The 13,451-nt window shown below is 39.7% G+C and overlaps 2 protein-coding genes and 1 non-coding gene across 3 annotated transcripts; 2 read left to right on the forward strand and 1 right to left on the reverse strand.

Moving 5' to 3' along the window:
- Positions 1–39: 39 nt before the first annotated feature.
- TRNAY-GUA (transfer RNA tyrosine (anticodon GUA)) lies at positions 40–129 on the forward strand. The gene is given in 2 exon segments: positions 40–76; positions 94–129. It is a non-coding gene; the product is annotated as a tRNA-Tyr (tRNA).
- Positions 130–460: 331 nt separating this feature from the next.
- On the forward strand, positions 461–1,489 carry LOC135672196 (non-specific lipid transfer protein GPI-anchored 11-like). Its single transcript, XM_065180653.1, has 3 exons — positions 461–788; positions 879–930; positions 1,057–1,489. Exons 1-3 carry the CDS (start codon positions 461–463, stop codon positions 1,487–1,489), a joined length of 813 nt encoding a protein of 270 aa, XP_065036725.1.
- A 665-nt stretch (positions 1,490–2,154) lies between these two features.
- LOC135666401 (lipoyl synthase, mitochondrial-like) lies at positions 2,155–6,651 on the reverse strand. The gene is made up of 4 exons (XM_065177964.1): positions 6,185–6,651; positions 3,962–4,173; positions 2,778–3,157; positions 2,155–2,495 (listed from the first exon to the last, which is right to left on the reverse strand). Exons 1-4 carry the CDS (start codon positions 6,613–6,615, stop codon positions 2,370–2,372), a joined length of 1,149 nt encoding a protein of 382 aa, XP_065034036.1. The 5' UTR covers positions 6,616–6,651; the 3' UTR covers positions 2,155–2,369.
- Positions 6,652–13,451: the final 6,800 nt, after the last annotated feature.

Here is a 13,451-nt window from a genome sequence, read left to right on the forward strand (position 1 = left end):
CTTATTTTAAGTATGGTCTACAATCCATAATAACAACAGCCGACCTTAGCTCAGTTGGTAGAGCGGAGGACTGTAGTTGGAGTACTTACAGATATCCTTAGGTCGCTGGTTCGAATCCGGCAGGTCGGAATTTTTCTTTTTTTTTTTTAATATTTTTATGACGCAGATAATATGATATAATTCTTTGTTGTATTTTGATTTATTTTTATGAAGCAAATACTGTAATATAATCATTCTTATGAACATTATTTGTAGGCTAGGAAGTCGAAGAACCAAAAACAGCATCGTTAGATGAGATAAGAGTTGATAGAGCTGAGAGAAGAGCATTCCGCCGGCATCCTCAACCGCACGCTCATCTCAAATCTTCACGTGTCGCCGCATCGCCCCTACTTATTCCTATATACCTCGACCCCACGTCTCATTTCCCCAACGCCACTTCTCCTCATCTCCTCCTCCTACGATGGCCAGGCTACGCTTCTTCGTGGCAGCCATGACCTTCTGGCTCTCGATCGCCTCCGCCGACATGGCGTCGCACGGTCACTCGTCCACCAACTGCACGTTTGCTGAAACAAACATCAAGTTCTGCCGGCCGTACCTGCACATGGGCAACCGAACCCTTCGTCCCGGCAGGACCTGCTGCTTCGTTGCCCTCAGCATCTACCTCGTCGCACCAGAGTGCTTCTGTGACGTCGTCAAGCCGTCCTCCCTGGGCGTGCCTGTGAACGCCAGTCGCGTTTCCCGCCTCCCCAGTCTCTGCCACCTTCCCAATGGAGCCCTTCATTGCAATGGTACCTCGACGACCTCCCCTTCCTCTGATGACATCTCTGAACACTCTCCTTCTTTCTCTTCCTGAACCTTTGTGTTGTTTGCGCTTGCAGCCACAGTAAGTGCTGCCCGCGAACGTTCGTGTAAGTGTCTCGTTAGATCATGGTTTGGAGTGTGTTCCTTGACATGATACGTTCCGTAGATCTTCCTTTAGATTACACGTCCTATAGAATTATGATATGTTTGTGATCGATGGATAGCAGAAACCTGACACCTGTCCATGCAATGCAGCACTACCGCCGAAGGCATCTCCGGAGCCATCATCATCCCCTGTGCCACGACGTTCTCCTCCTCCGGTCGCACATCCGCCACCAACTCCCCCGCCAACTTCGGTTTCATCGCCACCCGCGAATCCGCCTTCGTCTTCAATCTCAACACCACCATCCAATCCCCCAGCGACTCCAATTCCGGAGCCGCCGTCGAATCCGCCGTCAGTTTCAACTGCAGCGCCACCGACGAATCCTCCGCCGGGTTCAATTTCAGCGCCACCGTCGAACCCACCTACGCCATCGGTTGCAGCGCCACCATCACGGGCAACTGCACCATCTTTATCACCGTACTCTCCTGGTCATCCGCCGGAGACGGCGCCTGCTGCAGCTCCCACATCGTCCGACGCATTAAAGCTTGCGACGTCGGCCGTAGGACTCTTCGTTGCGTTCGCTAGTGTCTTGGTTTGCATGTGATCTTGATGCAGTGTGTCATGGTTTTGGTAGGTGAGGTGGTATATCTCATACTGCCGCTACGTTCTCATAATTTCCAGCTTATTTACTGCAGCAATAAGCTCACAGCATAGATGGTTTTGCGGAGTTCCATTAAATTCGTTTCTGTAGATGATTGGCTTGAGTCTTATTTGGGCTCATTTTCTCTCACTATAAAATTAATGCGTTAATTTGGCATCATATTGCAGCCTATTATTCTGTTTGCATTTCTGTATGGATGTTATGGTAATAGGAATAATCTAAATCAGTGAGCCAATCACTATTTATGTTTACAGCAACTTGTTTGATGTCAATGATGACATTTAGTAGCCTCCAAAGTGTTGATGTATCATTTGAAAAGCTAATAAAAATATGGTTTATTATTGGTGATTAATCAGGCTTATAAATAGTGATATATCCTGATCTTAGTTGCTTCGGAATCATCATTCTCCCTCCCATAACCTAAAACAGATCTCTGGTCTCAGTGCCTCGAGTTCATGCTTTTTCTGCTATATATGGGTTCGGAAGAAAGGGAAAATTTCCAGTTCTGAATCAACCAGATATCACAGTGGGGGCATATATTGCGTCAACGAACGATGGATTGGATAGAGAATCATATTACTAGTGCTAGTTCAGGAAGAAAGATTCACTGTATTATTTCCACATACAACAAAATACATCAGTATAAACCATTATCGAAGTTACAGAGATCAAAGTTTGGCATCTGCTCAACAACCAAGTGCAGCAACAATGTTAACAATGCACTTCAATAGAAGCTATGGTGTTTATAGCCAAGAGAAAATGGAATTCAATTTTGTGATAACAGGTGTGAAATGTTATTGTGATTCAAGATCCATCACTTGGTGTGGAGGAAGCCGTAGCTCGATCAGCTTCAATCATCGACTTGATGTAAAATTCACCGGCTTTATATGATGATCGGACCATAGGACCAGACGCAACATACCGGAATCCCTGCCAAAGCATCATACCACATCAGTACTGTATGTAAGTTCATCGTGTAACTTCGATAAGTGGAGACATTATGGCTAAGACAAGTATTTTTCATCATTATCCTTAAAATCTCTAGGTTGATCTAGACAAAAAAATGATATACTAGAAGAACAAGGAGAATCTAGCACGATAAAGAGGACTACCATCTTGTCGAAGAATTAATAGGGCAAGCTATCTTTACCAATGGTTATTAAGTTAATATGATCTGAGAAAAAGGGAGATATATATGTTTCAAGGTAGTACCATTTCCATTCCAAGAGATCGATACTTCTCGAAAGCTTCTGGTGTAACATACTCAGAGACTGGCATATGCCTTTTTGATGGTCTCATATACTGACCAAATGTCATAACATCAACTCCTGCCGCCCTCACCTTCTCCATTGTGCTGATTACCTGGTCAGGTGTCTCACCACAACCCAACATAATTGACGTCTTTGTAAGAGTGCCAGCGGGAGCATGCTCTTTTGCCAATTTAAGGACGTCAATTGATTGTTTGAAGTTAGCACGGTGATCTCGGACCATGTTCTGCAGCTCTTCAACTGTCTCAATGTTGTGAGCAAACACATCTAAACCAGATTTTGCAACTTTCTCCACGCAGCCGGGATCTCCACGAAAATCAGGAACTGCATAGTCATTAATGCAAATAACAAATTTAAGGCTTCAGGAATTCCAAGGAGCTACCAAATAGAAAATCAAGGATTCAGTAATCAGATCAGTTATAAGAGCCAAGAGATAAAAAAACAAATGCAGTCAATTTATATATTCACACCCTACCAAAATTGAGTACTAGTACATAGTTTGCATATCCTACAGGCCAAAATTCAGTATAAATTTGAAAATATTTTTCATGAGTAAATGCATAATAACAAACTGCACCAATAAAATTCTGAAATATAGGACACTTTCCTGCAAATCTTATCTGTGGCATTAATCATCATATTCCCACCCACTTGTAATTCTGTTGACATCCCTCGTAACAAGGAATCATTTATACAGAAAAAAACCTCTAGAATTTTCCAAATATGGCTCCCAAGAGCTAAAGAAATTACCTAATCTGTATTATAATCATATCATGACTCTTAAACACCAAACATGATCAAAATTTGACTTAGGAACTCTGTAAAACATCAACTAAATATTACTGATGAAAATATATCTAAAGTTATTACAAATCTGAGAAATATAAACCTGTGTCCACTAGAACTTAGTGCAAGATCTTGACTAGCCCTCTCCTCTCCAAACTCGAATTGGGACAGGTGATAAAGCTTGGGTTGTTCTGTTATAAGTTTTCTAACCAATGACAGAAAAAGAAATGCCATACTCTTACTAGATGCCCACACGTCTGATATTGGAAGAAATCTAAATAAACAAGAACAAACAAAACTAGAAAAAAAAGCATGGCAAACACTGAACAGTATAAATAATACCTAGTGCTTCTATCAGCATTTCAGGTTTCAATGCCTTCAACTTTTGCACAGTTTCAGTAAAATGGCTGCTCCCCTGATCAGGCAAGTCATCACGATCAACACTAGTAATCACCACATAATCCAAACCCCATGAGGCAATTGCTTCAGCAACATTAGAAGGTTCATTTGGGTCTGGAGGAGGAGGAGTGCGTGATGTTTTTACATTACAGAATCTGAAGAGGCAAGAGGTCATAACATTAACCCTTGTTTACGGGAGGAAATACATTGATATAGAGACGATGGCGACTTCCTGATCAAAAACTCATCCATACTGCATTTTAGTTAAGAATGGCAACAAGGAGACAGATAACAACATGATCAAACTTCATTGAAGTTAAGCATAAACACAAACTAACTACATTGAAATGAAAACAAGATTTTCCACAAGTTATAACCAGTTTCCAAAGTCATTAATGAATTTCACATCAATAACCATTAACATGACTTAATAAGGTGTTACACGGCATTGAACTCGCCATTAACATTGCTGAAAAGGATATGGTGAGAGACTTATTTGGTAATTAAAGTTATACTCCACAAAAATGCCATGGAGTAGTGTTGCACCTTTGAACCATCAAAGAAACATCAAATATTTATATGCAAAGGTAACTTTACGAGGGATATCAAATGTTGATCAAATTACAATGAATGTTACAATGGTAATGGATAACAAGCTACAGACTCCTCAATTACATCTTTGATTTCTAAGTATTTTTCTTTCTGATTCTCTGACCTGGATATCCAATAGGTCCATAAAAAACAGTTGTGTTGAATACTTAGACCAATCATTATGCTGTTAATTTATGAAACGGCCATTCAATTTATAGATATATTGGATAGTATAAACCAAACTTGAACCAAAGTGAACCATAAGACTGATCTAATCCAACAAACTAATAGATATATTGAATTCAAACCAAAACTGACAGACATATAAGTAGCTAAAATTGGGCAGAAAATCATCAATAATTCTTCTCCAAAGGTTCCACTTGCATTATCAAGTACCACTTACAGATACTAACTTGGAATTGGCTTTTGTGGTCCTATAGGTTCTCCACAATGTAAATTTCCCCTCCAATATTTTGCATCCGATTACAATACCACCTGACATAAGCCACATATCTCAACTCTTTGCATGTAAGCATGTTACGTTTCATTGTTCTTGTTTATTAATGTCAAATGCATAATGATTTGACCCTTTTGCATGTAAACACAAAAATTGTATAAGTTAATGTTTTACTTTCCTTGCAATAATCTTTACCTTGAATTTGTGGCTTCTCTTTTTCCTGGTTTTCTTGTGCATTTGATAATTTTTCCTCCAGCAACTTCCCAATTTATTTTAATTCTTTTCAGCATCTAAACCATTTTTGACAGATTCTGATACAAAAATTCAATCAGGTCACCTGATTCAGTGTGATGATGATCCCAAAGACCACATCCAGTCTCGAAATTAATTATGTTCTTGTCAACTTTGATTCAGTACACCTAGACTAATCAACTAATTGTGCCTCAACAGTTCTGTAAGCTTCTCCAATATCTAGAAACAAAGCCAATAAACATAATCTAATTGATAACTCAATTTTTATTATCCACATTTTAGAATTGTACTACTACGAATGACTCCATAAATTTTAGGCAATATTGTGGCCCTCTACTCTCCAAATATTTCCTTCAGTTTTAGGGTAATTTATCAGATACTACAACCTTTCTGCTTGGCGGAGATAAGGCTATGAACATCTGATCATGCCCAGATCACTGATTGTCCGGAGCTTTGTGCACTGGCACGCTGTTTTCCAAACATCATTAACACAAAATCATATTTTAAGCTGAATGTTGCATCTCAGCTCTCATTCTTAAAACCTAATAGACAGATATGTTCTAAACTTCTTAAAGCTTGGCATAACCAATCACCGACTGATCACAAAAAAGAAAAGAATTAAAGAACCACCAAGTCAATAATTGCCATCTCATAATTGTCAGTTTTTGATCAAAAACGAAACCTGGTGTTAGGACAAGGGAATCTCCACATTCTCATTAATTATTATCACAAATTAATTTCTTCACTACCTATTTTTGAATTGACAGGCAGACGCCACTAATTGTTTTCTTTTGACGAAAAGAACAATTTTGACTGCGGAGAAGATGACGCGAAAACAGGGGGAAATAAATCGCATAGAATCCGACCTGCATCCGCGAGTACAAGTATCCCCGAGGATCATGATGGTGGCAGTGGCAGTGCCGGTCTCGCCGCCGGACCAGCACTCACCGAGGTTTGGGCACCTGGCCTCCTCGCACACCGTGTGGAGCTTGAGCTCCCGGAGCTTAGCCTTGATTGCGGCGTACTTGGCGCCCCCGGGGATGGTCTCCTTCATCCACTTGGGCTTGGGGAGAGGCCGCTTCTTGGTCCCGACCTCCACGGAGTAGACGAAGTCGGCAAGGGCGGGTGCCTCCTCGGCGAGGCGCCGGCGGAGGTCGGCGAGGGTCCGGGCGGGGGGTGGCTGCAAGGAGCGTACGGTCTGTACCGGAGGCTCGGCAGCGGCGGAGGAGAGAGGCCGGATGCCGGAGAAGGATCGGGCGGCGATGTTGCCGAAGAGGAGGAGGCGAGACCGCTGCATCGCGTCGCCCCTCTCGAACTCCCAAAACCGGATCGCGTTCGCCAAATGGGAACGGATGTTATTGTATCACGAGGCGTAACGGCCGTTATATTATACCGGCATCGTATATCCGATACAACTCCCGTTATAACATTTATCGTTACCGCTACAAACGGTAGCTTTGTGCATGACACTTTTTTACCGACACTAATTTACATTTATTTTAGAAGTGCACTTAATGCCTTTCATATTCTACAACTAAGTTTTTTATTACTAATTAATTACTTCAATTTGAAGTTCAAAAAAGGCGATTTTAAAGGGTGGGTTGGAGAGGGTCAAATGTCCAAACCTTCTTCAAACTAAAGTAATCCAACTTGGTTATGTCACTAATGACACTTATTGTGTTAATCTGTTTCGCCTTGTGCCAATTGTTATCTTAAGGTACATCTGAGAAATGATAACTTATTCTAAAGTAAATGCATAGAATTATATATATATATATATATATATATATATATATATATATATATATATAGACACACACACACACAGCCCAGGCCACATATTCTCATTTTATGTGCACCTAAAAGCCCAGCCCATTTGGAGCCATGATGACGTGAAACAATTGTCATATGCACAAAGCATGAGCAAATTTAGGGACCAAATCTTATTTCCTAAAAAGTAGGTTTTGGCATCCAAGTGTTTGAACAATGGAAGAAGTGTTGTCACTTGAGATGATACTTTTTTGCTGTCATTTTCTTTTTCATGTCTTTCTTTGCAGAAAGAATTTTGATGTGTTAAATATGTACTTAAGACTCCTCAATAAGATCTGTAAACTGATCATATCTCTTGCACCTCTGATTGCATTATCACCATGGATGCTTTTGACCTGACTTGAGCATCTTAATTTTCTCTGAAACTTCAACTCCTCCATGTTCTTAAGCATGTGAAAATTATTGCATCAGGAATTAGAAGAATAAGATGCAAAACACTGATGCAAAGGCTTCGAATTACATTCAAGTCACACAAAAGGTCAGAATTAGATTTCTTCTACATCTATAATACTGATATATTCTGAGCTTGAGCAATAAGCAACGCGAAAACCGCCCTTTTTATGCTTTTTCTTTTCTAATGCAAACTAATTCCTTCTGCACCATTTCAAGATCTCCATTGCTGACTCTGAAGCTTCTGACTGTCAAAAATGGCTGTTCTTTCCATCACCAAATCGAATAAAGTCATCCTTTTGATGCTCTTGTCATCAAAACATCACGAGGTAGTCCCCAGCTGACATGTGAATTCATAAGAACGAGAAAGGGAAATAAAGCCATGAAGAATCAAAACCCTAAATCAGATTTGATGGTGGAATGGGCACAACTAAGCATGGGAATATAGAACCTAAATAGACCTTGTTTCCGAGCACTGAGTTCCTTGTGGAAATGTCAAGATTTTAACTTGCATGGCTCGTGAATTCATAAGTTTTTTTCTGTCAAAAGATTCAAAGCAGGACGACTAGTTGTGCTGCTTTGATGAGAATCAAGTACCACTACTTTCTCATCAAAAACATGTAGAATCAAATGACACTTTGCTTTCTATGATCACCTTACTGCCTTATTCACCATCTTAGATATGCTTACAGTAAGTGTTAAAGGAAGAGGAATCCATGTAATCATGACTTGAACAATTGTAGGAGGTTTCCTGTAGACTCCTCTTCATTGCATTACTCTTAGTCTTGCATATTGGACACTTGAATGGAAGCATAGAGCAATGATGCAGAAGAAGATTCCATGGACCGCCAGGAAGAAGAAAGATCTTGTTTGGATTTAGTACTAATCTTTTGCTAGATTCTAATTCATTAGCTTAATCATTAGTGGGAATTTAGATCTGGTGTCTACGATTAGTCAATACATAACAAACTTGAAGTACTTTTGACCAAAGCTATATATACTTTGACTACTTTTATACAGCCTTCTTCGAATGATCTTTATTTAATATTCTTGAAGACCGAAAAAGGTGAGATGCGCGCTAGTTTTGACAATCACAACGCTCTATAGCTCTATCACTAGTTGTTTAATTAGGATATGTTTTCTAAAACATGAAACTTGGTTCACCAACAAGGAAATCATTTTGGATCAAGCATTTCAAGATCATTAACTTTGTCTGAGTTCTGGTTACAAGTAGGAATAGTTTCATCAGCTGGTGTCATACAAGTTGGTTCTCAGAATCCAAGTGCATATCAAAAACAGACATTGAAGTTCTCATAACAAGTGACTTGAGAATAAGGCATTCAAGATGGTGAATCTTGTCCGAGAGCTTGATGCAGAAATGGATGACAGGCTTCAAGTTACACAGATGCTTCTCTTCCCTTCAGATCATGCACTAGTAATTACCTATGCAGGAAGATAGAGTCTAGAACTTGCTAAAGGAAATAAGCATCAATAAAGCCATGGAACATGCTCCCATTGATATGTTTCTCATGGAAGAATTTATAGGATGCTTTTGAGAGAAATATGAAGAGAATTAAGTTGATCATAAGTGGTCCAGAGAATCCATGATCTCAACATAATATCATGATCTTATTACCTTTAAATTGTTAGGTCATGATCACATTACAGGTGCAGCTAGATTAAGATCACTGATACCACCAGAAAGGAGACGTAGTGTTATTCTGAAATCAAGTACCACTGCATAGCTTGTGATCAATATTATGCCAAAATATTTATCACAAAACACAGTAGATAGTCAATATGTTGCAGGAAATAAGCGAAACGATCATGTAGAAACATCACTTGTGAGTTTTGTGAGGGTTAGGTAAGCACAAGCAACCATGTACAATGATGAACCAAGGCATTCAGATAGTTTCCGCATTCAGAGTGGAAGGAGAGAGTTTAGCGATGGCTGGTTTCACGCAGAGCTTGGCATCGGTAGCAACATTAGGTTAAAGTCATATGCCTATCGATGAAGAAATCGATCTCATCCCAACATAAATTTTGTGGTGGGTGAATGCTGCATGCAGAAACTTGCATCAGTGGACTCAACACCAAGTGTAACTCAGCGAAGCACTTGACAGCACGTCGGCAGTCTCCCTTTCTGAGTTGAGACTGGAAAAAATGATTAAGAATCAACCTTCGGCAGAAGTTGCACACACACACACACATACGCGTCAATCACTGTAAGTAATGGACCGAGACTTAACCTAACTTTCCACATCCTGATGCAAATTGTGCCTCGTTCTCATGTGCAAAGGAGTCGCAACGAATCCCACCTAACCTTTTGAAAAGAGAAATGCACGCTTAAAGGACTCGGAAAGGTTGTCAGATTCCTCCCTCTTCTTTTGCTTTACACGTAGAAGAAACAAAACTAGGACAGCGGACAGAAACACACAATGGCTTGGTTGATTGACCACCTTCGCAGAAGTTTGCACCATTGAATCTGGAAGCTAAAAGTCCACCTCGGTTCCATCTGTTTTCTGCGTGTCTCCCACCGGCTGCAACCTTGAATCTGTGTGCGGTTCCCATGCACACACTCGGTGGGATGACAAAGCTCGTGCAAAAATAGAACTCTTTTCTTTCTTTCTTTCTTCCACAGTGCTAATTTCTGGAAATTTCAGGAATATATGTGAAGCTTTGTTTATAGGTCCATACACAAGTTTTGAAAGGTAGGCTCGAAATATATGATCAACAAATAGAACGTATATTTAAGATACATTTAGGGCTCTCTATCCAGTCTTTGCCTCTTTGCTGTGAACAGTGGCATGTCACTATATATGATGTAGTCAGTCCATGCACTTGATAATCGCAGTTTACCAAATGACAATACAAAAGGTTTTCCTTAGTCACGGACTTGAAAGCTAGCTAACATGGAGGCATAAGAAGTAAAAGATTTGATAATGGATTACTGAATATGCCATTGGATTTACTGTCTCAAAGTAGTATCTGATTTGTCTCTAAATAAGAGAAACCAGCAAAATTATGATCAACAGGAGAGATTGAAACAGATATAATAATGCTACAAGCCTTCATCTTTGACACTTTTATTACATACAATTGGCTTCATATCAGACCTGACACCAAACATGGGGTTGAAGTCTTAATCGAGGAGATAGTCGGCAGAGGAGACGTCCATATGAACTTTAAAGTTCATGTTCATCGATATAGAGGTGATTTGTCTTCTAGAGGCGCGCGTGAGTTGATGTGGCATGTTTGTCTTCGTCTGTCACTTCCGACTATGGCTTTTGACCACCGTGATAGCATATTAAACTGCGAATCGAAAGTTGGCACACCACCTTACTTTGGTGCAACAACCCTATAAAGTATGGCAGTAGAATAAAGTGCACAATGATTTTAAGCAGATGAAGGAAGAAGTGCCCAAAGGGATACAACTTAATGATATCGACAAAATAAGCACATGGAAAGTCTATGAACTGAGGCCGGTCAAACCCATGCACGTAAGTCTGACATGGTCGATATGCGTAGCTGAGTTGCGGCCATGTCTTCATTACTTGCCCCCTAAGTTAATGGATCTAACACACCATGCTAATCTGACATGGTTTTCCTTTCCATCTGTGATCATGTGCTTGGGGCTCATAGTGGTCAGTGACCTTCATAAAGCTGTGACCACATGCATATATATACTCCACGTAGCTGATATAGTCAATGTAGAGAATGAGTGCATGCACTCAAAAGCTCTGGAGAAGATGAATGGTCCCATGTCCTGAGTGCCGATGCCTCTCTGATAACTTCGCGAGGCTTCAAAAGATGAGGTGTGCCTGGCCATGTGTGGCTGCAGCAAACGCCTCTCAGAGAGAGAGAGAGAGTGAGAGAGAGAGAGGAGGAGGAGGAGGAGGAGGAAGAAGAACAAAGTTTATCATATCACAGTAGGTAATTAGGTAGGAAGGTTTTAGCAAAGGAGAAAAGACAGACACCGAAAAATGCAGGATAACTCCTTATCCAGTTTCTTGCGAGTCTCCTAATGTTTGGCTGGTCAGTATCATGGGCAACTGATGTTTAATGACAGGGACTCACTTAATGCATCAGAATCTAAAGCGTATAATCCTGATATAATAGTTTACGCAGGGCATTGCTTGTAATCAATTAAGAACCTATGTGATAGAAATTGAGGAAAGAGACCTCCAACCACTAAGTAGGTATGGCAATCAGAAGAAGGTACAAGGAGAGGGTTAGTGAAAGATGAAGACACAATCAACTGAAAGCCAAAGTATAGCTTGCGGTAATGGAAGATGTTTTGATACATATATATGGCTTTGCACACCACCTGTTGTCATTGGACTATAGCTTCATCGTACTACCACTACTTGGTGTGTGGGGTTTTCTAGTGATGGTTGCTTATATGCCTTTTGATTATCTCAAGGCAGAATACAAAGCTTCCGATGCTGCTTTGCGACAAAACTTCATCTTTAATTCAAGAAAAGAAGAGAATGGAAGAGTAAATTTTGGTTATCATTAGGAAAATAAGATTAGAATTAGAAGACCTAAGCGTTTATTCTAGCAAATCATAAAAGTATATGGTCCCCATATGTGTGTACCTTATGGTCCCTAAATGTGAGCATATATACTTCTCATATATGTCATTTCCTAGACTAGGGCTGACCATAAATCCACATTTATGTTGCTAAATATATGGCAAAAGATTAAAGACATGAGTACGTGCAGAGATCAACAAACAGGTAGGGACTATAGAGAGGTCCCATTTAGTACTTTGGACTTAAATCCAATGCATGGTACCATACAAAAGTGCAATAAGAAAGATTAATGTTTCCACCTATCAACTAGTGTCTTGAATTTAATGTAATATTCTTTCAAGGACCACACGGTCGTGATTAGTAGATCTTCAATCAAATCTTCCCTTCGCCTGACCCGCTCATTCAAATTATTTCATGGTAATAAAAAATATATTGCAAAATACTGAAGAGCCTGTATATTTAAATTCCCTTTAACATAAGTGCATTTTATTTTTGGGCAATTTCCTAAAAAAACCTGAACCTTTTTTTTTGGGGATGATATCCTTATTTTTTTATTTACACATTTGATCCTTCTAATTTTTAATACTCTAAATATCATTTGTCATCATTCATCGTGTGTTGCTTTTGTCTCGTCTCATAGCTTCAACCCTATTGCTTTCATCCATCGTGGTTGCTTTCTTTCTCTCTCTCTCTCTCTCTCTCTCACCTTTCATGTTTACCACTTTGACCCAATATTATTCGCCTCATTTCTTTTTTTATTAGATAACGACAAAATATAAGTGGTAGGATTGAAATGATAAAGTGAAAGTGAGAAGGTTGAAATGATAAGACTAAAACAATAGAATCTTGTGATGAGCCGAAGGTGATCACAATGATACAGAAATAACGGGTAACAAGCAACAATAAGAGGCATTTAGGATTAAAAAAAATGAAGATATTAAACGAAAAATAAAAAATGAGGGTATATTTTTAGGAAAATCATCATTTATTTTTTTATTTTATTTTGCAGGGTTTATAAAATCATGGTAAATATTGGTCTAATCCAATTTTTTATTTTTTTTATTGGGCACAATATATATATATATATATATATATATATATATATATATATATATATATATATATAACCATTGAAACTAGATAATTTTGCCACCGAAAAGGAGGCGTTGGTAAAATAGTGTCCCACCGACTTGCAAAAGGTCTCACGGTCGCGACACCACCCGGCCTGCCTCCCACCGCTGCAGGATCTTCGTGACAGAGTATTAGGACACGACTTACGGAACAATTGACTGAATCAGGGCATGACTAACCCGATTCAGCGTCCTGATGCACGCCACGTCATTATATGGTAGCGGAACCCGTGGTCGTAGTCGGGATC

This window comes from Musa acuminata, chromosome BXJ1-4, assembly GCF_036884655.1.
Source record: "Musa acuminata AAA Group cultivar baxijiao chromosome BXJ1-4, Cavendish_Baxijiao_AAA, whole genome shotgun sequence".
Classification (NCBI taxonomy): domain Eukaryota; kingdom Viridiplantae; phylum Streptophyta; class Magnoliopsida; order Zingiberales; family Musaceae; genus Musa; species Musa acuminata.

What these genes read in the sequence shown, in the direction of transcription:
- LOC135672196 (XM_065180653.1), top strand. Translation starts at nt 461, where the DNA reads ATGGCCAGGCTACGCTTCTTCGTGGCAGCCATGACCTTCTGGCTCTCG. An exon ending in TGGAGCCCTTCATTGCAATG is followed by an intron (nt 789 to 878) that starts GTACCTCGACGA and finishes TTGCGCTTGCAG; the next exon opens with CCACAGTAAGTGCTGCCCGC. An exon ending in AAGTGTCTCGTTAGATCATG is followed by an intron (nt 931 to 1,056) that starts GTTTGGAGTGTG and finishes CATGCAATGCAG; the next exon opens with CACTACCGCCGAAGGCATCT.
- LOC135666401 (XM_065177964.1), bottom strand. Translation starts at nt 6,615, where the DNA reads ATGCAGCGGTCTCGCCTCCTCCTCTTCGGCAACATCGCCGCCCGATCC. An exon ending in AATGCTGATAGAAGCACTAG is followed by an intron (nt 3,158 to 3,961) that starts GTATTATTTATA and finishes ATGACTATGCAG; the next exon opens with TTCCTGATTTTCGTGGAGAT. An exon ending in GATCTCTTGGAATGGAAATG is followed by an intron (nt 2,496 to 2,777) that starts GTACTACCTTGA and finishes ATGCTTTGGCAG; the next exon opens with GGATTCCGGTATGTTGCGTC.